Source organism: Bombina bombina, chromosome 1 (genome assembly GCF_027579735.1).
Source record: "Bombina bombina isolate aBomBom1 chromosome 1, aBomBom1.pri, whole genome shotgun sequence".
Classification (NCBI taxonomy): domain Eukaryota; kingdom Metazoa; phylum Chordata; class Amphibia; order Anura; family Bombinatoridae; genus Bombina; species Bombina bombina.
Window position 1 is genome coordinate 347,418,791 of NC_069499.1, and position 25,272 is coordinate 347,444,062.

The 25,272-nt window shown below is 40.5% G+C and overlaps 1 protein-coding gene across 1 annotated transcript in view; it reads right to left on the bottom strand.

Moving 5' to 3' along the window:
- TTLL4 (tubulin tyrosine ligase like 4) overlaps positions 1 to 25,272 on the bottom strand; it is a 388,835-nt gene that overhangs the window by 316,877 nt on the left and 46,686 nt on the right. Inside the window, exon 2 of the mRNA XM_053712432.1 lies at positions 4,153 to 5,597. Coding sequence (XP_053568407.1) covers positions 4,153 to 5,507 — 1,355 coding nt within the window. The 5' untranslated portion in view covers positions 5,508 to 5,597. The remainder of the gene's footprint in view (positions 1 to 4,152; positions 5,598 to 25,272) is intronic.

Consider the following 25,272-nt stretch of genomic DNA (forward strand, 5'->3'; position numbering starts at 1 on the left):
ATAGAGAACTCTTTTCCACGTTCACTTACCATCCGTGAGATCCGAGAAAGGCCAGGACTATGTCCGTGTGAGCCTTTGCTTGAGGAAGGGACGACGCTTGAATCAGAATGTCGTCCAAGTAAGGTACTACAGCAATGCCCCTTGGTCTTAGCACCGCCAGAAGGGACCCTAGTACCTTTGTGAAAATCCTTGGAACAGTGGCTAATCCGAAAGGAAGCGCCACGAACTGGTAATGCTTGTCCAGGAATGCGAACCTTAGGAACCAATGATGTTCCTTGTGGACAGGAATATGTAGATACGCATCCTTTAAATCCACCGTGGTCAAGAATTGACCTTCCTGGATGGAAGGATTATTCGAATGGTTTCCATTTTGGACGATGGAACCTTGAGAAACTTGTTTAGGATCTTGAGATCTAAGATTGGTCTGAACGTTCCCTCTTTTTTGGGAACTACGAACAGATTGGAGTAGAACCCCATCCCTCGTTCTTTTAATGGAACAGGATGAATCACTTCCAGAAGATAACCTTGGAAGACTATTTCTAGCGCCCAAGGATCCAGAACATCTCTTGCCCAAGCCTGAGTGAAGAGAGAGAGTCTGCCCCCCACCAAATCCGGTCCCGGATCGGGGGCCCGCATCTCATGCTGTCTTGGGAGCAGTGGCAGGTTTCTTGGCCTGCTTTCCTTTGTTCCAGCCTTGCCTTGGTCTCCAGGCTGGATTGGCTTGAGAAGTATTACCCTCCTGCTTAGAGGACGTAGCACTTGGGGCTGGTCCGTTTCTGCGAAAGGGACGAAAATTAGGTTTATTTTTGGCCTTGAAAGACCTATTCTGAGGAAGGGCGTGGCCCTTGCCCCCAGTGATATCAGAGATAAACTCTTTCCAGTCAGGGCCAAACAGTGTTTTCCCCTTGAAAGGAATGTCAAACAATTAGTTCTTGGAAGACGCATCCGCTGACCAATATTTTAACCAAAGCGCTCTGCGCGCCACAATAGCAAACCCAGAATTTTCCGCCGCTAACCTAGCCAATTGCAAGGTGGCGTCTAGGGTGAAAGAATTAGCCAATTTAAGAGCACGAATTCTGTCCATAATCTCCTCATAAGAAGAAGAATTACTAATAATCGCCTTTTCTAGCTCATCGCACCAGAAACACGCGGCTGTAGTGACAGGGACAATGCATGCAATTGGTTGTAGAAGGTAACCTTGCTGAACAAACATCTTTTTTAGCAAACCTTCTAATTTTTTATCCATAGGATCTTGGAAAGCACAACTATCTTCTATGGGTATAGTGGTGCGCTTGTTTAGAGTAGAAACCGCCCCCTCGACCTTGGGGACTGTCTGCCATAAGTCCTTTCTGGGGTCGACTATAGGAAACAATTTTTTAAATATGGGGGGAGGTACGAAAGGTACACCGGGCCTGTCCCATTCTTTATTAACAATGTACGCCACCCGCTTGAGTATAGGAAAAGCTTTGGGGGCCCCGGGGCCTCTAGGAACTTGTCCATTTTACATAGTGTTTCTGGAATGACCAGATAATCACAATCATCCAAATTGGATAACACCTCCTTAAGCAGAGCGCGGAGATGTTCCAACTTAAATTTAAAAGTAATCACATCAGGTTCAGCTTGTTGAGAAATTTTTCCTGAATCTGAAATTTCTCCCTCAGACAAAACCTCCCTGGCCCCCTCAGACTGGTGTAGGGGCCCTTCAGAAACAATATCATCAGCGTCCTCATGCTCTTCAGTATTTTCTAAAACAGAGCAGTCGCGCTTTCGCTGATAAGTGGGCATATTGGCTAAAATGTTTTGATAGAATTATCCATTACAGCCGTTAATTGTTGCATAGTAAGGAGTATTGGCGCGCTAGATGTACTAGGGGCCTCCTGTATGGGCAAAACTGGTGTAGACGAAGGAGGGGATGATGCAGTACCATGCTTACTCCCCTCACTTGAGGAATCATCTTGGGCATCATTTTTACTAAATTTTTTATGACATAAATCACATCTATTTAAATGAGAAGGAACCTTGGCTTCCCCACAGTCAGAACACAATCTATCTGGTAGTTCAGACATGTTAAACAGGCATAAACTTGATAACAAAGCACAAAAAACGTTTTAAAATAAAACCGTTACTGTCACTTTAAATTTTAAACTGAACACACTTTATTACTGCAATTGCGAAAAAGTATGAAGGAATTGTTCAAAATTCACCAAAATTTCACCACAGTGTCTTAAAGCCTTAAAAGTATTGCACACCAAATTTGGAAGCTTTAACCCTTAAAATAACGGAACCGGAGCCGTTTTTATATTTAACCCCTTTACAGTCCCTGGAATCTGCTTTGCTGAGACCCAACCAAGCCCAAAGGGGAATACGATACCAAATAATGCCTTCAGAAAGACTTTTCTATGTATCAGAGCTCCACACACATGCAGCTGCATGTCATGCTGTTCTCAAAAACAAGTGCGCCATACCGGCGCGAAAATGAGGCTCTGACTATGATTAGGGAAAGCCCCAATAGAATAAAGTGTCTAAAACAGTGCCTGCCGATATTATTTTACAAAAAATACCCAGATTAAATGATTCCTCAAGGCTAAATATGTGTAAATATGATCGATTTAGCCCAGAAAATGTCTACAGTCTTAATAAGCCCTTGTGAAGCCCTTATTTACTGTGTGAATAAAATGGCTTACCGGATCCCATAGGGAAAATGACAGCTTCCAGCATTACATCGTCTTGTTAGAATGTGTCATACCTCAAGCAGCAAAAGACTGCTCACTGTTCCCCCAACTGAAGTTAATTCCTCTCAACAGTCCTGTGTGGAACAGCCATGGATTTTAGTAACGGTTGCTAAAATCATTTTCCTCATACAAACAGAAATCTTCATCTCTTTTCTGTTTCAGAGTAAATAGTACATACCAGCACTATTTTAAAATAACAAACTCTTGATTGAATAATAAAAACTACAGTTAAACACTAAAAAACTCTAAGCCATCTCCGTGGAGATGTTGCCTGTACAACGGCAAAGAGAATGACTGGGGTAGGCGGAGCCTAGGAGGGATCATGTGACCAGCTTTGCTGGGCTCTTTGCCATTTCCTGTTGGGGAAGAGAATATCCCACAAGTAAGGATGACGCCGTGGACCGGACACACCTATGTTGGAGAAAAAGAGAAAGAGAAAAAAAGAGAAAGAGAAAAAAGAGAAAGAGAAAAAAGAGAAAAAGAAAAAGAGAAAGAAAGAAAAAAAAAAAAAAACACACACACACACTGGTATTGGACACCCTCTCATCTAAAATTTCTGTACCCCAGATCCTCTCCCAAATGCTGGAGGGAATGTGGAGACATATGCACTATGGCTCACATCTGGGGGGGATGGGGGGTTGTGCCTTCGTCTGGGTGGCCTTTGTCAGTTGTAAGAACCTATTTTTACAAAATTTATTGGGGAATCATTCCACCTTACACTCACCATGGTCCGCCTACATGACCCATGATTAAGTGCAAACTCAGATTGACCCTTTTTCAAATTGGTTTAAAAAATAGTATACGCTCACTACTCACACGAAACTGGAAGACCACACATACCAAACATCACTGAGTGGGCCGATAGAACCCGAGAATTGATAGTACTTGAAGAATACTCCTACGTTAGAAGGAATAAGTTAGCTATGTTCCAAAAGATTACATTTTACTGGGAAACCTTACAAAATACACTAATCAAATTAGCTTCACCACAAATGTACCCAAAATTCTCTGCTTATTATCAGACATCTTCACCCCATAATACCCTCACTCCTGGCAACCACCCTCTAGGTCAGGTCCCTCCCTTCCCCATATCCCTCCCTTTCAACTTTTCCTCCTCCTCTTTCTATTCTACTTTCTTTTATATTAGTTTACCACCCATATGTTTTATATCTGTTAATACTGGATATATTCACAGACAATGTTACATTGTAGTACATCTATTCAGAACCATATCTGATGTCTTTGATGTTCCTTTTGATAATTATAAACTTGATGATATGGAGGAAGCAGATACATTTTCCTCTTTAGTTAAACCAAATAAAGAATAAAAATGTAAAGAATAAAAATGAAAACAAAAGTTTCAAGTGAAATGCATTTGTCACTCAATTTTGAAATATTCTCAACGTTTTAGATAACTTACTTTTGTTCTTGTTCAAGATTCACAGACTTCACATGGGGTTCTTGAACACAAGTTTTATCAAGATGAATAGTAGAAATTTGAGAAGCCATGACAGTTATGTTCTCTCCTTGTGCTTTGTTCCTTCTCACCAAATGCTGTTGTGATACACTGCTCAATATACATACATTGGCAACTTGACTTGAGGTACTTGGATCTATGTCAGACTCAACAGTTAACAAGTTAGTAATCATAGGTTGTTTTGTATAGACATTGGCACTACTGGTGTTGGTAAGACTTAAGTTACCATTAAGGCAGTAAGCACTAGATTCCATGTTGCAAGACCCAACTTCTTTCTCGCTATTTGGATGTAAGGCAGATGGTGTTTTGTTCTTGCAGCTGGGATAGACAATGTGATTATGACAAACCAGATTGGATGTTGCTTCAGGATGTAAAATAGCAAAGTTATCAAACAAGTCCTTATTTTCAGATAGTCTAACCTCTTCAGTGGGATGCAGCTTCTGCTGTAATTCATCTGTTTTGCTACTATCCACTTGCCACATAGTTCCCTCCTTTTTAAAATTTACTAATCCTTGACAGATATTTGCTAAAGGTGCATTATAGGAGATTGTATCTGTGCTAATAGAATTGTGGCAAACTTCACCATTCTGATCCCAGTTTTCCCTTTCTCCATCCAGGCATGAAGCAGGATTTCTGCCACCATGAGATGTGCTCTTTGTCTTAATCTCCAGGTTGGGATGCAAAGGCACTTTTACACTGTTGGGTCGGAACAATGAGTTTGTAACAAGGACAGGTAAAGAATTATTAGAAGGCAGCTTTTTATGTTTGCTACAGGAGCTCCTAAGACTAGATTCCATCGGCTCCCTTGCTGCACTTTGCAAGTGAAACTGATCTACTAACGATGAAGTCATGGCACTCTTAATATTGGCACTTGTAGGAGATCTTCTAAGTCTGTGTTTGGAAGTGAAATATGGCCTTGGTCCCACAATCTTCGTCCCTGGGTACAGGGGATCTAGATTTTGGCAAGTTTTACTGCCATTCACAGGTCTTTGTAAAACCAATGTCCTCTCAAAAGTGTAATGCAAATATCTGGGGTGTTTAAGAAAATCAGGAGGTGCTGTAGATGGGGGCGATGGAATGTTGTTTAGATTGAGTTCTACTGTATATTGCTTCTCAAACAAAGGATTAAATGGTCTATGGGTCACATTAACATACTGTCTATGGAATCTCCAAAGAGTTGTGATTTGGGAGGTTTGGCATCCACTTGTTGATTTCTTTCTTTTCTCTGTATTAGCACAAGTAAGATTATTAGTTTCACATTGATTATGTCTCAATGCTTCAACCTTTGGAGTTGCCATCAAGGGCCATTACTCTAGTTCTTACTCTTCGGTAACTAACATGTTGACAGGGTATTTATTGCAGAATATTCTTCTGATGGGTCCATTGGCCTAAAACAGACAATCATTTTAATTCCCTTTCTTACATCTAAAAGCATAAGAACAACTGAAAAGTAAACAGAAAAAAAAAAAAAACACGCTTTTTTTTTTAATTTTGCATACCAGAACAATTACACTTAAAAGGGATAGGAAAGTCAAAATTAAACTTTCATGATTCAGGTAGAGCATGCAATTTTAAAGACACTTCTCAATTCACTTTTTTTCAAATGTGCTTCATTCTCTTGATATACCTTGTAAAAAAAAAAAACACACACATATCCTACACTAGTGGGAGCCAACTACTGATTGGTGCCTGCACACATCTGTCTCTTGCAATTGGCTAACAAGATGTGTTTATCTAGCTGCCAGTAATGTAGTGCCGCTCATTCAGCAAAAGGATACTAGAGAATGAAGCAAATTTGATAGAAGTAAATTGAGTGTTCTATCAGAATCATGAAGACAATTTTGGGGTTTTATGTCCCTTTAAATAACAAAATAGTAAGCATGAAGTGTGACAAAAATAGCAACAAAGATATTATGGCCCAACCCCAAGCAGAGGTAAACATTAGTGAAAAGCTAGCAATACTGACCCAGAAAGTAATCCTGCATAGGAAAAACAATATATTTATTTAAATTTAAAAAAAAAAAAAAAAAAAAAAAAAAAAGGAGGAAGGAGTAACCAAGGTAATATCACAGAATTAACAAGCAAATAACTCACCCCAAAAGAAACACACACTGAAGTAAAACGAGGGGAAAAAAAAAAAAAAAAAAAAAAAAAAAAAGACAGCCCAGTCAGTCTAGGGCTCCACCCATGCTGCGAAACCCAGTGTCCCAAAACACCCTGAGGAATTGGGCCTAGGCAGGTACAGAGCAGTACCACCAGACTAATATTACCGATTAATATAGATTTAATAATTTATGTAACAAATATTGAAGTAATGGTACATTTCTGACTATAAGAATGTTGCAATAAAAAACAAAATTTATGCTTACCTGATAAAAAAAAAAATTTCCGGCATGGGGAGTCCACGACTTCATTCCAATTACTAGTGGGATATTCAACTCCTGGCCAGCAGGAGGCGGCAAAAAGCACCCCAGCAAAGCTGTTAAGTGTAACAGCTAAGTGTAACCTATAATCCCCAGTCATTCAAGGAAAATAGAAAAAGAAGAAACACAAGAAGGTGCCTGAGGTTTAAATCAAAAAAACTGCCGAATTATAAATAAAGAGGGCGGGGTCGTGGACTCTCCATGGAAAGAAAGAAATTTATCAGGTAAGCATAAATTTAGTTTTCTTTTTTATGGCATTGAGAGTCCACGACTTCATTCCAATTACTAGTGGGAACCAATACTCAAGCTAGAGGACACAGAATGAAAAGGGTGGGAAGGAGAACAAGGCAGGAGGACCTAAACCGAAGGCACCACAGCTTGAAGATCCTTTCTCCCAAAAGAGGCCTCAGCCGAGGCATGAGTATCAAATTTAAAATTTGGAAAAAAGTATGCAAAAAGGACCATGTTACCGCCTTGCAAATCTGTTTTACAGAAGCTTCATTTTTGAAAGCCCAAGATGAGGAGACAGCCCTAGTGGAATGAGACTTAATTCTCTCAGGAGGCTGTTGTCCAGCGGTCAAAATGAATCATACTTCTTAACCAGAGGGAAAGAGTAGTAGAAGTGGCCTTTCCAGAGAAAACAACAGGGCAGAAGATTGCTGAAAATCTTTAGTAGCTTGTAGGTAAAATTTTAGAGCCTGCACAACATCCAGGTTATGCATAAGACATTCCTTATGAGAAGGATTAGGACAAAAAGGAACAATTATTTCCTGATTAATGTTTCGATCCGACACCACCTTAGGGAGAAACCCCAATTTAGTATGAAGGATCGCCTTATCTGCATGAAAAATAAGGTACGGGGAATCACACTGCAGAGCTGAAAGCTCAGAAACTCTGCGAGCCGAAGAAATAGCAAGGGGAAACAAAACCTTTCAAGATAATTTTATATCAACAACATGCAAGGTTTAAACGGAGCCTTCTGCAAAAACTTTAAGAACTAGGTTAAGGCTCCAAGGAGGAGCAAGAGGTTTAAACATAGGCCTGATTCTGACCAGGGCCTGAACAAAAGCTTAAACATCTGGTAAATCTGCCAGACATTTGTGCAAAAGAATAGAGGGTGCAGAAATCTGACCCTTAAGAGTACTGACCGACAAACCTTTCTCCAGGCCATCCTGAAGAAAAGATCAAATTCGGGGAATCCTTAACCGGCTCCAGGAGAAATCCTTAGATTCGCACCAAAAAAAACGTAATTTATGCTTACCTGATAAATTTATTTCTCTTGTAAGGTGTATCCAGTCCACGGATCATCCATTACTTGTGGGATATTCTCCTTCCCAACAGGAAGTTGCAAGAGGATCACCCACAGCAGAGCTGCTATATAGCTCCTCCCCTCACTGCCATATCCAGTCATTCGACCGAAACAAGACGAGAAAGGAGAAACCATAGGGTGCAGTGGTGACTGTAGTTTAATTAAAATTTAGACCTGCTTTAAAAAGGACAGGGCGGGCCGTGGACTGGATACACTACAAGAGAAATAAATTTATCAGGTAAGCATAAATTATGTTTTCTCTTGTTAAGTGTATCCAGTCCACGGATCATCCATTACTTGTAAGATACCAATACCAAAGCTAAAGTATACGGATGATGGGAGGGACAAGGCAGGAACCACTGCCTGTAGAACCTCTCCCAAAAACAGCCCCCAAAAAGCAAAAGTATCAAATTTGTAAAATTTGGAAAAGGTGTGAAGCGAAGACCAAGTCGCAGCCTTGCAAATCTGTTCAACAGAGGCCTCATTTTTAAAGGCCCAGGTGGAAGCCACAGCTCTAGTAGAATGAGCTGTAATCCTTTCAGGGGGCTGCTGTCCAGCAGTCTCATAGGCTAAGCGTATTATGCTCCGAAGCCAAAAGGAGAGAGAGGTTGTCAAAGCTTTTTGACCTCTCCTCTGTCCAGAGTAAACGACAAACAGGGCAGATGTTTGACGAAAATCTTTAGTAGCCTGTAAGTAAAACTTCAAGGCACGGACTACGTCCAGATTATGCAAAAGACGTTCCTTCTTTGAAGAAGGATTAGGACACAATGATGGAACAACAATCTCTTGATTGATATTCATTTTAGAAACCACCTTAGGTAAAAACCCAGGTTTGGTACGCAGAACTACCTTGTCTGAATGAAAAATCAGATAAGGAGAATCACAATGTAAGGCAGATAACTCAGAGACTCTTCGAGCCGAGGAAATAGCCATCAAAAACAGAACTTTCCGAGATAAAAGTTTAATATCAATGGAATGAAGGGGTTCAAACGGAACTCCCTGAAGAACTTTAAGAACCAAGTTTAAGCTCCACGGGGGAGCAACAGTTTTAAACACAGGCTTAATCCTACCCAAAGCCTGACAAAATGCCTGGACGTCTGGAACTTCAGCCAGACGCTTGTGCAAAAGAATAGACAGAGCAGAGATCTGTCCTTTTAAAGAACTAGCTGATAAGCCTTTGTCCAAACCCTCTTGGAGAAAGGACAATATCCTAGGAATCCTAACCTTACTCCATGAGTAACTCTTGGATTCACACCAATAAAGATATTTACGCCATATCTTATGGTAGATTTTCCTGGTGACAGGCTTCTGAGCCTGTATTAAGGTATCAATGACTGACTCGGAGAAGCCAAGCCTTGATAGAATCAAGCGTTCAATCTCCATGCAGTCTCAGAGAAATTAGATTTGGATGATTGAAAGGACCTTGTATTAGAAGGTCCTGCCTCAGAGGCAGAGTCCATGGTGGAAGAGATGACATGTCCGCTAGGTCTGCATACCAGGTCCTGCGTGGCCGCGCAGGCGCTATCAGAATCACCGATGCTCTCTCCTGTTTGATTTTGGCAATCAATCGAGGGAGCAGAGGAAACGGTGGAAACACATAGGCCAGGTTGAAGAACCAAGGAGCTGCTAGAGCATCCATCAGCATTGCACCCGGGTCCCTGGACCTGGATCCGTAACAAGGAAGCTTGGCATTCTGGCGAGACGCCATGAGATCCAGTTCTGGTTTGCCCCAACGATGGATCAGTTGAGCAAACACTTCCGGATGGAGTTCCCACTCCCCCGGATGAAAAGTCTGACGACTTAGAAAATCCGCCTCCCAGTTCTCTACGCCTGGGATGTGGATTGCTGACAGGTGGCAAGAGTGAGACTCTGCCCAGCGAATTATCTTTGAGACTTCTAACATCGCTAGGGAACTCCTGGTTCCCCCTTGATGGTTGATGTAAGCCACAGTCGTGATGTTGTCCGACTGAAATCTGATGAACCTCAGTGTTGCTAACTGAGGCCAAGCTAGAAGAGCATTGAATATTGCTCTTAACTCCAGAATATTTATTGGGAGGAGTTTCTCCTCCTGAGTCCACGATCCCTGAGCCTTCAGGGAGTTCCAGACTGCGCCCCAACCTAGAAGGCTGGCATCTGTTGTTACAATCATCCAATCTGGCCTGCGAAAGGTCATACCCTTGGACAGATGGACCCGAGAAAGCCACCAGAGAAGAGAATCTCTGGTCTCTTGATCCAGATTTAGTAGAGGGGACAAATCTGAGTAATCCCCATTCCACTGACATAGCATGCATAATTGCAGCGGTCTGAGATGCAGGCGCGCAAATGGCACTATGTCCATTGCCGCTACCATTAAGCCGATTACTTCCATGCACTGAGCCACTGACGGGCGTGGAATGGAATGAAGGACACGGCAAGCATTTAGAAGTTTTGATAACCTGGACTCCGTCAGGTAAATTTTCATCTCTACAGAATCTATAAGAGTCCCTAGGAAGGAGACTCTTGTGAGTGGTGATAGAGAACTCTTTTCCACGTTCACTTTCCACCCATGCGACCTCAGAAATGCCAGAACTATCTCTGTATGAGACTTGGCAATTTGAAAGCTTGACGCCTGTATCAGGATGTCGTCTAGATACGGAGCCACCGCTATGCCTCGCGGTTTTAGAACCGCCAGAAGTGAGCCCAGAACCTTTGTAAAAATTCTCGGGGCAGTGGCCAACCCGAAGGGAAGAGCTACAAATTGGTAATGCCTGTCTAGAAAGGCAAACCTTAGGAACCGATGATGATCTTTGTGAATCGGTATGTGAAGGTAGGCATCCTTTAAGTCCACTGTGGTCATGTACTGACCCGCTTGGATCATGGGTAGGATGGTCCGAATAGTTTCCATTTTGAATGATGGAACACTGAGGAATTTGTTTAAGATCTTTAGATCCAAGATTGGTCTGGTCTGAAAGTTCCCTCTTTCTTGGGAACCACAAAAAGATTTAAATAAAATCCCTGTCCTTGTTCCGTCCGCGGAACTGGATGGATCACTCCCATTACTAGGTGGTCTTGCACACAGCTTAGGAATGCCTCTTTCTTTATCTGGTTTGCTGATAACCTTGAAAGATGAAATCTCCCTTGTGGAGGAGAAGCTTTGACGTCCAGAAGATATCCCTGAGATATGATCTCCAACGCCCAGGGATCCTGAACATCTCTTGCCCACGCCTGGGCGAAGAGAGAAAGTCTGCCCCCACTAGATCCGTTTCCGGATAGGGGGCCGTTCCTTCATGCTGTCTTGGGGGCAGCAGCAGGCTTTCTGGCCTGCTTGCCCTTGTTCCAGGACTGGTTAGGTTTCCAGGCCTGTCTGGAATGAGCAACAGTTCCCTCTTGTTTTGAAGCGGAGGAAGTTGATGCTGCTCCTGCCTTGAAATTTCAAAAGGCACGAAAAATAGACTGTTTGGCCTTTGATTTGGCCCTGTCCTGAGGAAGGGTATGACCCTTGCCTCCAGTAATGTCAGCAATAATTTCCTTCAAGCCAGTCCCGAATAAGGTCTGCCCCTTGAAAGGAATGTTGAGTAATTTAGACTTTGAAGTCACATCAGCTGACCAGGATTTAAGCCATAGCGCCCTACGCGCCTGGATGGCGAATCCGGAATTCTTAGCCGTTAGTTTAGTCAAATGAACAATGGCATCAGAAACAAATGAGTTAGCTAGCTTAAGCGTTCTAAGCTTGTCAATAATTTCATTCAATGGAGCTGTCTGGATGGCCTCTTCTAGGGCCTCAAACCAGAATGCCGCAGCAGCAGTGAAAGGCGCAATGCATGCAAGGGGCTGTAAAATAAAACCTTGTTGAATAAACATTTTAAGGTAACCCTCCAATTTTTTATCCATTGGATCTGAAAAAGCACAACTGTCCTCAACCGGGATAGTGGTACGCTTTGCTAAAGTAGAAACTGCTCCCTCCACCTTAGGGACCGTCTGCCATAAGTCCCGTGTAGTAGTGTCTATTGGAAACATTTTTCTTAATATAGGAGGTGGGAAAAAGGGCACACCGGGTCTATCCCACTCCTTGCTAATAATTTCTATAAGCCTTTTAGGTATAGGAAGAACGTCAGTACTCACCGGCACCGCATAGTATCTATCCAGCCTACACAATTTCTCTGGAATTGCAACTGTGTTAGTCATTCAGAGCAGCTAATACCTCCCCAAGCAATACACGGAGGTTCTCAAGCTTAAATTTAAAATTAGAAATCTCTGAATCAGGTTTCCCCGAGTCAGAGATGTCACCCACAGACTGAAGCTCTCCGTCCTCATGTTCTGCATACTGTGACGCAGTATCAGACATGGCTCTAACAGCATTTGCACGCTCTGTATCTCTCCTAACCCCAGAGCTATCGCGCTTGCCTCTTAATTCAGGCAATCTAGATAATACCTCCGACAGGGTATTATTCATGATTGCAGCCATGCCCTGCAAGGTAATCGCTATGGGCGTCCCTGATGTAATTGGCGCCATATTAGCGTGCGTCCCCTGAGCGGGAGGCGAAGGGTCTGACACGTGGGGAGAGTTAGTCGGCATAACTTCCCCCTCGACAGAACCCTCTGGTGAGAATTCTTTTATAGATAAAGACTGATCTTTACTGTTTAAGGTGAAATCAATACATTTAGTACACATTCTCCTATGGGGCTCCACCATGGCTTTCAAACATAATGAACTCTGTATCAGACATGTTTAAACAGACTAGCAATGAGACTAGCAAGCTTGGAAAACACTTTAAAACAAGTTTACAAGCAATATAAAAAACGTTACTGCGCCTTTAAGAAACACAAATTTTGAAATAACAGTGAAAAAATGCAGTTACACTAACAAAATTTTTACAGTGTATGTAATAAGTTAACAGAGCATTGCACCCACTTGCAAATGGATGATTAACCCCTTAATACCAAAAACGTTTTTTTAAACAGTCACAACAACTGCCACAGCTCTACTGTGGCTTTTTACCTCCCTCAATACGACTTTTGAAGCCTTTTGAGCCCTTCAGAGAAGTCCTGGATCATGCAGGAAGAAGCTGGATGTCTGTGTCTGTAATTTTTGCTGTGCAAAAAAACGCCAAAATAGGCCCCTCCCACTCATATTACAACAGTGGGAAGCCTCAGGGAACTGTTTCTAGGCAAAATTCAAGCCAGCCATGTGGAAAAAACTAGGCCCCAATAAGTTTTATCACCAAACATATGTAAAAACCGATTAAACATGCCAGCAAACGTTTTAAAATACACTTTTATAAGAGTATGTATCTCTATTAATAAGCCTGATACCAGTCGCTATCACTGCATTTAAGGCTTTACTTACATTACTTCAGTATCAGCAGCATTTTCTAGCAAATTCCATCCCTAGAAAAATATTTTAACTGCACATACCTTATTGCAGGAAAACCTGCACGCTATTCCCCCTCTGAAGTTACCTCACTCCTCAGAATATGTGAGAACAGCAAAGGATCTTAGTTACTTCTGCTAAGATCATAGAAAACGCAGGCAGATTCTTCTTCTAAATACTGCCTGAGATAAACAGTACACTCCGGTACCATTTAAAAATAACAAACTTTTGATTGAAGAAATAAACTAAGTATAAAACACCACAGTCCTCTTACGACCTCCATCTTAGTTGAGAGTTGCAAGAGAATGACTGGATATGGCAGTGAGGGGAGGAGCTATATAGCAGCTCTGCTGTGGGTGATCCTCTTGCAACTTCCTGTTGGGAAGGAGAATATCCCACAAGTAATGGATGATCCGTGGACTGGATACACTTAACAAGAGAAATGATGTTGGTTTCAAAAACGATAAGGCTTGGCTGATGTGTTATTCTATAGAAACACAACAGAAATGTTCTGTCCCTTTCACTCTTGGGGGTCAAGAGCTGGGGTATCAGTATCCCTGACTAAAGGAAAGCATCCTTGGAGCGGGGGTAGTTGATACAATATGACTAGTGTCTCCCCTGAGAGGAGCCAGACTCAGTTTCCAGAAAAGCCTTCATGATAAACAGGTGGAAGGAGCACCCAGTACACAATTTGGAGAGCTTTAGTAGTATAGATCTATCGGGAGCCTATATATATATATATATATATATATATATATATATATATATATATATATATATATATATATATATATATATATATATATATATATATATATATATATATATATATATATATATATATATATATATATATATATATATATATATTTTTTATTTTTTTTTAATTTTTTTTTTCTCTTATCTTTGTACTTATTCAGTCACGTAAAGATGATAAAAATCCATACTAGGAATGTTGGTGGTATTAATTCACCTATTAAAAGAAAAAGCTACTTAAAAGCATCTGAAGAATTTATACACGCATTGCAAACTACAAGAAAACACAAGATATTAAAATGAGGATGCATTAGAGAAGTTTTCTGTTCATGTACTATGTTATACAGAGGAGTTTCTACTTTAAAGAGATATAAAACCCCCAAAAAGTAGAAAGGCAGGTAAGGACAAAGCAGGAGGAATGAGGTGCAAAAACTAGTAGTGCCATTAGACAAAATTAAAGTGATACTAAACCCAAATTTTTTCCTTCATGATTCAGATAGAGCAACATTCTAATTTACTTTTTTTTTTTTTTTTAGTCACCAATCAGCAAGAACAACCTAGGTTGTGAACCAAAAACGGACCGGCTTTTAAACTTACATTCTTGCTTTTCAAATAAAGATAGCAAGAGAAGAAAAAAAAATTATACTAGGAGTAAATTAGAGCATGCAATTTTTAAGCAACTTTCAATCTGAACCATGAAAGATAAAATTTGGGTTCAGTGTCCCTTTAATTTAACATTTTGTTTTCTTTCATAAGGCAGTGAGAGTACATGAGCTATTACTTCGGTCAATTAATAGCCAAGCTGTGGAGAGAAGGAAAAGAAAGACAAAAAAAAAAAAAAAAAGAGAAAGATTGGTTTAGACCCTGGATATATGCCGACTAAGCTTGATGTTTAGAAACTTAGCAATGTTCCTGTAGTATGAAACAGAAGAAGCCAAAATCTGACTCCCAAAGAGTTAGCAAAAAGATAATTATCTTTACCGACTTCCAAAAATAAAAATTCTTGCAATTATAAAAGAATGCCAGCTTAAAACCCAGTTTTTCATAGCAAGAAAAAAGCACCATTCCAAATTATTTGAGAAATTTTAACTTGTAAAAGGCTTTTATGGCCTTAAAAAAAAAAGGGACAGTCTACTTGAAAATGTTTATTGTTTAACCCCTTAACGACCGAGGACGTGCAGGGTAGGTCCTCAAAAAAAATGCAGTTAACGTCTGAGGACGTACCCTGCACGTCCTCAGTGTGGATCCTGCTGTAGCAGTAAAATTGACAGAAAAAAGGGAAAAAAAGTTGGGGAAAAAAAAAAAAAAAAAAAAAAAGGATCAGGCAGGTGGTGGGGGTTGGTCTGTGGGGGGGGGGGGGAAGCTACACTACAGAAAATAAAAATAAAAAAAATAAAAAAATTATTTTGCAAAATGGGTACTGGCAGACAGCTGCCAGTACCCAAGATGGCCCCCAATAAGGCAGATGGGGAGGATTAGAGAGCTGTTTTGGGGGGGGGATGCTACACCACAGCATATGTAAAATATGCTTAAAAAGATAAAAAATAAAAAAAAACTTTTATTTTAGTACTGGCAGACTTTCTGCCAGTACTTAAGATGGCAGAGACAATTGTGGGGTGGGGGAGGGAAGGGAGCTGTTTGGGAGGGATCAGGGGGTCTGATGTGTCAGGTGGGAGGCTGATCTCTACACTAAAGCTAAAATTAACCCTGCAAGCTCCCTACAAACTACCTAATTAACCCCTTCACTGCTGGCCATAATACACGTGTGATGCGCAGCAGCATTTAGCGGTCTTCTAATTACCAGAAAGCAACGCCAAAGTCATATATGTCTGCTATTTCTGAACAAAGGGGATCCCAGAGAAGCATTTACAACCATTTGTGCCATAATTGCACAAGCTATTTGTAGATCATTTCAGTGAGAAACCTAAAATTGTGAAAAATTCAAAGGTTTTTTTTATATTTGATCGCATTTGGCGGTAAAATGGTGGCATGCAATATACCAAAATGGGCCTAGATCAATACTTTGGGTTGTCTACTACACTAAAGCTAAAATTAACCCTACAAGCTCCCTAATTAACCCCTGCACTGCTGGGCATAATACACGTGTGGTGCGCAGCGGCATTTAGCGGCCTTCTAATTACCAAAAAGCAATGCCAAAGCCATATATGTCTGCTATTTCTGAACAAAGGGGATCCCAGAGAAAAATTTACAACCATTTATGCCATAATTGCACAAGCTGTTTGTAAATAATTTCAGTGAGAAACCGAAAGTTTGTGAAAGTTAATTAATTTTTGTATTTGATCGCATTTGGCGGTGAAATGGTGGCATGAAATATACCAAAATTGGCCTAGATCAATACTTTGGGATGTCTTCTAAAAAAAAAAATATATACATGTCAAGGGATATTCAGGGATTCCTGAAAATATCAGAGTCCCAATGTAACTAGCGCTAATCTTGAATAAAATGGTTTGGAAATAGCAAAGTGCTACTTGTATTTATGGCCCTATAACTTGCAAAAAAAGGAAAGAACATGTAAACATTGGGTATTTCTAAACTCAGGACAAAATTTAGAAAATATTTAGCATGGGTGTTTTTTGGTGGTTGTAGATGTGTAACAGATTTTGGGGGTCAAAGTTAGAAAAAGTGTTTTTTTCCCCATTTTTTTCTCATATTTTATAATTTTTTTTATAATAAATTATAAGATACTAGTACTAAAGCCCATTTTTTGCAGTACAGCGGTCCCACCCCTCGCTCTCCCTCCCCCCCTCTTTGGCTCGCTCTCCCTCCCCCCCCTTTGGCTCACTCTCCCTCCCCCCCCCCCTTTGGCTCGCTCTCCCTCCCCCCCCCCTTTGGCTCTCTCCCCCCCTCTTTGGCCCTTCTCCCCCCCTCTCCTGCTCCCTCTCCTGCTCCCTCTCTGGCTCTGTCTTCACATCGCGGGGCCACGCCCCATCGCAGCGACACCCGCCCGGCCACGCCCCTCGCGACGCCCGGTTACGCCCCCATCGCAACGCTCCCGTCGGCCACAAACAGCTGTGAGGTCTGGGGAGCGCGTGGCCGCTTCTCACGCAGCAGACCTCACAGCTGTTGAGTAGCTTAACTCGCGCTCCCCAGACCTCACAGCTGTTTGTGTACCTCGCGCTCCCTATCTCAAGGCCAAGTGTTTGTCTCTACTGCGCATGACGGCTTCAGACAAACACTTGGCCTTTTATAATATAGGATGATGAAAATAATATCTTTGGAAAGTCCATTTAATGGCGAGAAAAAACATAATTTATGTAAGAACTTACCTGATAAATTCATTTCTTTCATATTAGCAAGAGTCCATGAGCTTGTGACGTATGGGATATACATTCCTACCAGGAGGGGCAAAGTTTCCCAAACCTTAAAATGCCTATAAATACACCCCTCACCACACCCACAATTCAGTTTAACGAATAGCCAAGAAGTGGGGTGATAAGAAAAAAGTGCGAAAGCATATAAAATAAGGAATTGGAATAATTGTGCTTTATACAAAAAAATCAAAACCACCACAAAAAAAGGGCGGGCCTCATGGACTCTTGCTAATATGAAAGAAATGAATTTATCAGGTAAGTTCTTACATAAATTATGTTTTCTTTCATGTAATTAGCAAGAGTCCATGAGCTAGTGACGTATGGGTTAATGATTACCCAAGATGTGGATCTTTCCACACAAGAGTCACTAGAGAGGGAGGGATAAAATAAAGACAGCCAATTCCTGCTGAAAATAATCCACACCCAGAATAAAATTTTTAATGAAAAAACATAAGCAGAAGATTCAAACTGAAACCACTGCCTGAAGTACGTTTCTACCAAAAACTGCTTCAGAAGAAGAAAACACATCAAAATGGTAGAATTTAGTAAAAGTATGCAAAGAGGACCAAGTTGCTGGTTTGCAAATCTGATCAATCGAAGCTTCATTCTTAAACGCCCAGGAAGTAGAAACTAACCTAGTAGAATGAGCTGTAATCCTTTGAGGCGGAGTGTTACCCGACTCAACATAGGCATGATGAAATAAAGATTTCAACCAAGATGCCAAAGAAATGGCAGAAGCTTTCTGGTCTTTTCTAGAACCGGAAAAGATGACAAATAGACTAGAAGTCTTTCGGAAAGACTTAATAGCTTCAACATAATATTACAAAGCTCTAACAGCATCCAAAGAATGCAATGATTTCTCCTTAGAATTCATAGGATTAGGACAATTTCTCTACTAATGTTGTTAGAATTCACAACCTTAGGTAAAAAAATTCAAAAGAAGTTCGCAGCACCGCCTTATCCTGATGCAAAATCAGAAAAGGAGACTCACAAAAAAAGAGTAGATAATTCAGAGACTCTTCTGGCAGAAGAGATGGCCAAAAGAAACAAAACTTTCCAAGAAAGTAATATAATGAACAAAGAATGCATGGGTTCAAAAGGAGGAGCTTGAAGAGCCCCCAGAACCACATTTAAACTCCAAGGAGGAGAAATTGACTTAATGACAGGTTTTATACGAACCAAAGCTTGTACAAAACAATGAATATCAGGAAGATTAGCAATCCTTCTGTGAAAAAGAACAGAAAGAGCAGAGATTTGTCTTTCAAGAAACTTGCGGACAAACCTTTATCTAAACCATCCTGAAGAAATATAAATCTTCCAGACTCTAATATATCTCTCTAGATACAGATTTACGAGCCTGTCACATAGTATCAATCACAGAGTCAGAGAAACCTCTTTGACCAAGAATCAAGCGTTCAAACTCCACACCTTAAAATTAAGGTTTTGAGATCCTGATGGAAAAAAGAACCTTGAGACAGAAAGACTGGTCTTAACGGAAGAGTCCACAGCTGGCAAGAGGCCATCCGGACAAGATCCGCATACCAAAACCTGTGAGGCCATGCTGGAGCTACCAGCAGGACAAACGAGCATTCCTTAGAATATTGGATAATACTCTTGGAAGAAGAACTAGAGGCGGAAAGATATAGGCAGGATGACACTTTTAAGGAAGAGATAATGCATCCACTGCCGCCGCCCGAGGATCCCTGGATCCGGACAGATACCAGGGAAGTTTCTTGTTTAGATGAGAAGCCATCAGATCTATTTCTGGGAGTTCCCACATTTGAACAATCTGAGGAAATACCTCTGGGTGAAGACCATTCGCCCAGGTGCAACGTTTGGCGACTGAGATAATCCGCTTTCCAATTGTCCATACCTGGGATATGAACCGCAGAGATTAGACAGGAGCTGGATTCCGCCCAAACCAAAATTCGAGATACTTCTTTCATAGCCAGAGGACTGCGAGTCCCTCCTTGATGATTGATGTATGCCACAGTTGTGACATTGTCTATCTGAAAACAAATGAACAACTCTCTCTTCAGAAGAGGCCAAGACTGAAGAGCTCTGAAATTGCACGGAGTTCCAAAATATTGATCGGAAATCTCACCTCCTGAGATTCCCAAACCCCTTGTGCCGTCAGATACCCCCACACAGCTCCCCAACCTGTAAGACTTGCATCTGTTGAGATTATAGTCCAGGTCGGAAGAACAAAGAAGCCCCCTGAACTAAACGATGGTGAACTGTACACCATGTCAGAGAGTGTCGTATAATCGGTTTAAAGATATTAAGTGAGATATCTTTGAGTAATCCCTGCACCATTGGTTCAGCATACAGAGCTGAAGAGGTCGCATGTGAAAAGGAGCAAAGGAGATCGCATCTGATGCGGCAGTCCTAAGACCTAAAATTTCCATGCATAAGGCTACCAAAGGGAATGATTGTGACTGAAGGTTTTGACAAGCTGAAATCAATGTTAAACTTCACTTGTCTGACAAGGACAGAGTCATAGACACTGAATCTATTCTAGAAACCTAAAAAGGTTACCCTTGTCTAAGGAATCAATGAACTGATTGGTAAATTGATCCTCCAACCATGAACTTGAAGAAACAACACAAGTCGATTCATATGAGATTCTTCGAAAATGAGAAGACTGAGCAAGTACCCAGATATCGTCCAATAAGGAAATACCAAAACCCTGTTCTCTGATTACAGAAAGAAGGGCACCGAGAATCTTTGAAAAAAATTCTTGGAACTGAGGCTAGGCCAAACGGTAGAGCCACAAAACTGGTAATGCTTGTCTAAAAAGAGAATCTCAGAAACTAAAAGTGATCTGGATGAATCGGAATATGCAGATACACATCCTGTAAATCTATTGTAGACATATAATGCCCTTGCTAAACAAAAGGCAGGACAGTCCTACAGAAACTGAATGTTGGTATCCTTACATAACGATTCAATATTGATAGATCCGGACCTGGTCTGAAGGAATTGACCTTCTTTGGTACAATGAAGAGATAAAATAAAACCCCAGCCCCTGTTCCAGAACTGGAACTGGCATAATTACTCCAGCCAACTCTAGATCTGAAACACATTTCAGAAATGCTGAGCCTTTGCCGTGTTAACTGGGACACGGGAAAGAAAAAAAATCTCTTAGCAGGAGGCCTTAACTGAAGCCAATGCTGTACCTTTCTGAAACAATGTTCTAAAACCAGAAATTGAGAACGGAATTGATCAAAATTTCTTTGAAGAAAACGTAATCTGCCCCATACCAGCTGAGCTGGAATAAGGTCCGCACCTTCATGGGTACTTAGGAGCTGGCTATAGGTTTTCTATAAGGCTTGGATATATTCCAAACTGGAAATAGTTTCCAAACTGATACCACTCCTGAGGATTAAGGATCAGGCTTTTGTTCCTTATTGTGAGGAAAGGAACGAAAAATGATTATTAGACCTAAATTTACCTTAGATTTTTTATCCTTTGGTAAAAAAGTTCCCTTCCTTCCAGAAACAGTTGAAATAATAATTTATTACCCTGGAAAGAAAAGGAAAGCAAAGTTGACTTAGAAGACATATCAGCATTCCAAGTTTAATTCATAAAGCTTTTTCTAGCTAAAATAGCTAGAGACATATACCTGACATCAACTCTAATGATATCAAAAGATGGTATCACCAATAAAATTATTAGCATGTTATAGAATAATAATAATGCTATAAAATTATGATCTGTTACTTGTTGCGCTAAAGCTTCTAACCAAAAAGTCGAAGCTGCAGCAACATCCGCTAAAAATATAGCAGGTCTAAGAAGATTACCTGAACATAAGTAAGCTTTTCTTAGAAAAGATTCAATTTTCCTATCTAAAGGATCCTAAAAATGAATTACTATCTACCGTAGGAATAGTAGCACATTTAGCAGGAGTAGAGACAGCCCCATAACCTTAGGGATTTTGTCCCAAAAAAACTCTAATCTGTCAGATGGCATAGGATATAATTGCTTAAACGTTTAGAAGGAGTAAAAGAATTACCCAAATTATTCCATTCCCTGGAAATTACTTCAGAAATAGCATCAGGGAGATTAAACACTTCTGGAATAACTACAGGAGATTTAAAAACCTTAATTAAACGTTTAGATTTAGTATCAAGAGGACCAGAATCCTCTATTTCTAATGCAATTAATACTTCTTTAAATAAAGAACGAATAAATTCCATCTTGAACAAATACAAAGATTTATCAGCATCAACCTCTGAGACAGAAACCTCTGAACCAGAAGAACCATTATCAGTATCAGAATGATGATGTTCATTTAAAAATTCATCTGAAAAAAGCGAAGTTTTAAAAGACTTTTATGTAAACTAGAAGGAGAAATAACAGACATAGCCTTCTTAATGGATTTAAAAAATAAAATCTCTTATGTTTATCAGGAACACTCTGAGTATTAGATGTTGACGGAACAGCAACAGGTAATGTAACAGTACTAAAGGAAATTTTATCTGCATTAATAAGTTTGTCATGACATGCAATACAAACAACAGCTGGAGAAACAGATACAAAAAATTATAGCAGATACACTTAGCTTGATAGCTCCAGCACTAGACAGCGATTTTCCTGTAGTATCTTCTGACTCAGATGCAACGTGAGACATCTTGCAATATGTAAGAGAAAAAACATATAAAGCAAAATTGATCAAATTCCTTAAATGACAGTTTCAGGAATAGGAAAAAAATGCCAAAGAACAAGCTTCTAGCAACCAGAAGCAATGAAAAAATAAGACTTAAATAATGTGGAGACAAAAGCGACGCCCTTATTTTTTAGCGTCAAATAAGACGCCCACATTATTTGGCGCCTAAATGCTTTTGGCGCCAAAAACTGACGCCACATCCGGAACGCCGACATTTTTGGCGCAAAATAACGTCAAAAAATGACGCAACTTCCGGCGACACGTATGACGCCGGAAATGGAAAAGAATTTTTGCGCCAAAAAAGTCCGCGCCAAGAATGACGCAATAAAATGAAGCATTTTCAGCCCCCGCGAGCCTAACAGCCCACAGGGGGAAAAAAAAAGAGTCAAATTTTTGAAGGTAAGAAAAAATGATTAATTCAAATGCATTATCCCAAATATGAAACTGACTGTCTGAAAAATAAGGAAAGTTGAACATTCTGAGTCAAGGCAAATAAATGTTTGAATACATATATTTAGAACTTTATAAACAAAGTGCCCAACCATAGCTTAGAGTGTCACAGAAAATAAGATTTACTTACCCCAGGACACTCATCTACATGTTTGTAGAAAGCCAAACCAGTACTGAAACGAGAATCAGCAGAGGTAATGGTATATATAAGAGTATATCGTCGATCTGAAAAGGGAGGTAAGAGATGAATCTCTACGACCGATAACAGAGAACCTATGAAATAGACCCCGTAGAAGGAGATCACTGCATTCAAATAGGCAATACTCTCCTCACATCCCTCTGACATTCACTGCACGCTGAGAGGAAAACCGGGCTCCAACTTGCTGCGGAGCGCATATCAACGTAGAATCTAGCACAAAACTTACTTCACCACCTCCATCGGAGGCAAAGTTTGTAAAACTGAATTGTGGGTGTGGTGAGGGGTGTATTTATAGGCATTTTAAGGTTTGGGAAACTTTGCCCCTCCTGGTAGGAATGTATATCCCATACGTCACAAGCTCATGGACTCTTGCTAATTACATGAAAGAAACGGTATATAATGTGTGGGTACAGTAAATGAGCAAGAGGAAAATTACAGCTAAACACAAACACCGCAAAAATAGCCTTGGTCCCAAACGGACAGAAAATGGAAAAGTGCTGTGGTCATTAAGGGGTTAAAAAGATAGATAATCCATTTATTACCTATTCCCAAGTAATCAACACTGCTATATTAAAGGGCCATAATACCCAAATGTTTAAACACTTGAAATTGATGCAGCATAGCTGTAAAAAGCTTATTAGAAAATATCACCTGAACATCTCTATGTAAAAAAGAAAGATATTTTACCTCAAAAGTTCCTCAGTAGCCACCTCCCATTGTAAAGGATTTCTAAGCAGCATATTAGTATGTCTGTCCTGGGACATCTGAAGGGGTGAGCATCGTGCACTCTCATATTATTTCACCAATCAGGTAAAGGAAGCTTACTATGAAATCTCATGAGAGTTAAGTCAAATCTCATGAGATCACAGTAAGAGTTCATGACCTCAGCACTGCTGATGCTGATTGGCTGCTGTTCATTTCTTCATTTTTTTTATTTTTTTTACCTGCAGCTGGGAGCAGCTGAGTATAACTTTTTACACAGAACTTACTCTGCTGAGCTGAGGAAATTGTGAGGTAAAATATCTTCCTTTTTTACATAGAGATGCTCAGGTGATATTTTCCTGTCAGCTTTTTACAGTTATACTGCATCAGTTTCAAGTGATTTAGCATATGAGTATTATGTCCCTTTAAATACACTTTATACTTTTGTGATTACCTTGTATCTAAGCCATTGGGTCTTTATCTGGGAGACACAATCTAGTAGAAAGCTTCTTTAAGGGGAAAACATTCTTGTGGAAAGCGATTACCTACTTATTTTTTACTTACCTACAGATTTCCTTCCTGGGATATGAAATTTATACTGGGGTGTACTAGACTCGTTCTATACTATAACGTTAATCCTGCTGATTCGCATACATAATATATTAACCTTTGTAAGTCACGTGACTTTTTTATATGTTTGACTTATTTATATGTTTGACATAGAACAAGCCACTGAGCTGTTGTTCGTTCCTGGTAGAGCGCTTCTCTCTTTGTATGCAAATTATTCTGACCCTGGGGAAGTCTCCCTATGGGTGATGGGGGAAACCAGACGTGGACTCCTTGCCCAGTGTGCTTAGAGGAATGTGGCTGCACCTCACTGATGAGGCCCATAGGAGGCCGAAACGATCGTCTGGGGTTGTCATGTTCCTTGTTCAGAGGAGAATTGCCTGGTATTTCGGGGCTGGACTGACCTTACTTGGCGGGATCAGACTGATACTTCAGGAAAGTTTTCTTCTGTGAAAAGCACACTGGTCTAAAAGAGGCTGCCTCCGGGTGGTAAATTGCCATAGAACAAGCCACTGAGCTGTTGTTCGTTCCTGGTAGAGCGCTTCTCTCTGTATGCTATTTATATGTTTGTGTCATGTTATTTTATATATTTTTTACTTTGCTTTATTATTTTTTTGCTTCTGGGTCACTGGATTGGTGATGTGAGCAGAACCGGTGTTTGATCTCATGTACAGTGTCTTTATTGATAGACAGTCACATATTAAAACACAGAGAGTTTATAAATTTCAAAAGAGTGCTGTATTCCCTATCTATATTAAGGACCATTTATCATGATGGTTCCTCCTTTTCTCTTATAGTCTCTACTTATGACATTTTCTATAGGGTTTACACCTGACAGAATATTTCACTTGTAGCCAATTGTATTTACAGCTAAATATTATAAAACAGTAACGGTTATTCTCTTATATTATTTGTTTTATTAGAAAGAAAAAGAAAAAAAAAAAACAGAATTTATGCTTACCTGATAAATTACTTTCTCCAACGGTGTGTCCGGTCCACAGCGTCATCCTTACTTGTGGGAATATCTCTTCCCCAACAGGAAATGGCAAAGAGTACAGCAAAAGCTGTCCATATAGTCCCTCCTAGGCTCCGCCCACCCCAGTCATTCGACCGACGGACAGAAGAAAAAACAGGAGAAACTATAAGGTGCCGTGGTGACTGTAGTTAAAGAAATAAATTCATCAAACCTGATTTAAAAAAAACCAGGGCGGGCCGTGGACCGGACACACCGTTGGAGAAAGTAATTTATCAGGTAAGCATAAATTCTGTTTTCTCCAACATTGGTGTGTCCGGTCCACGGCGTCAT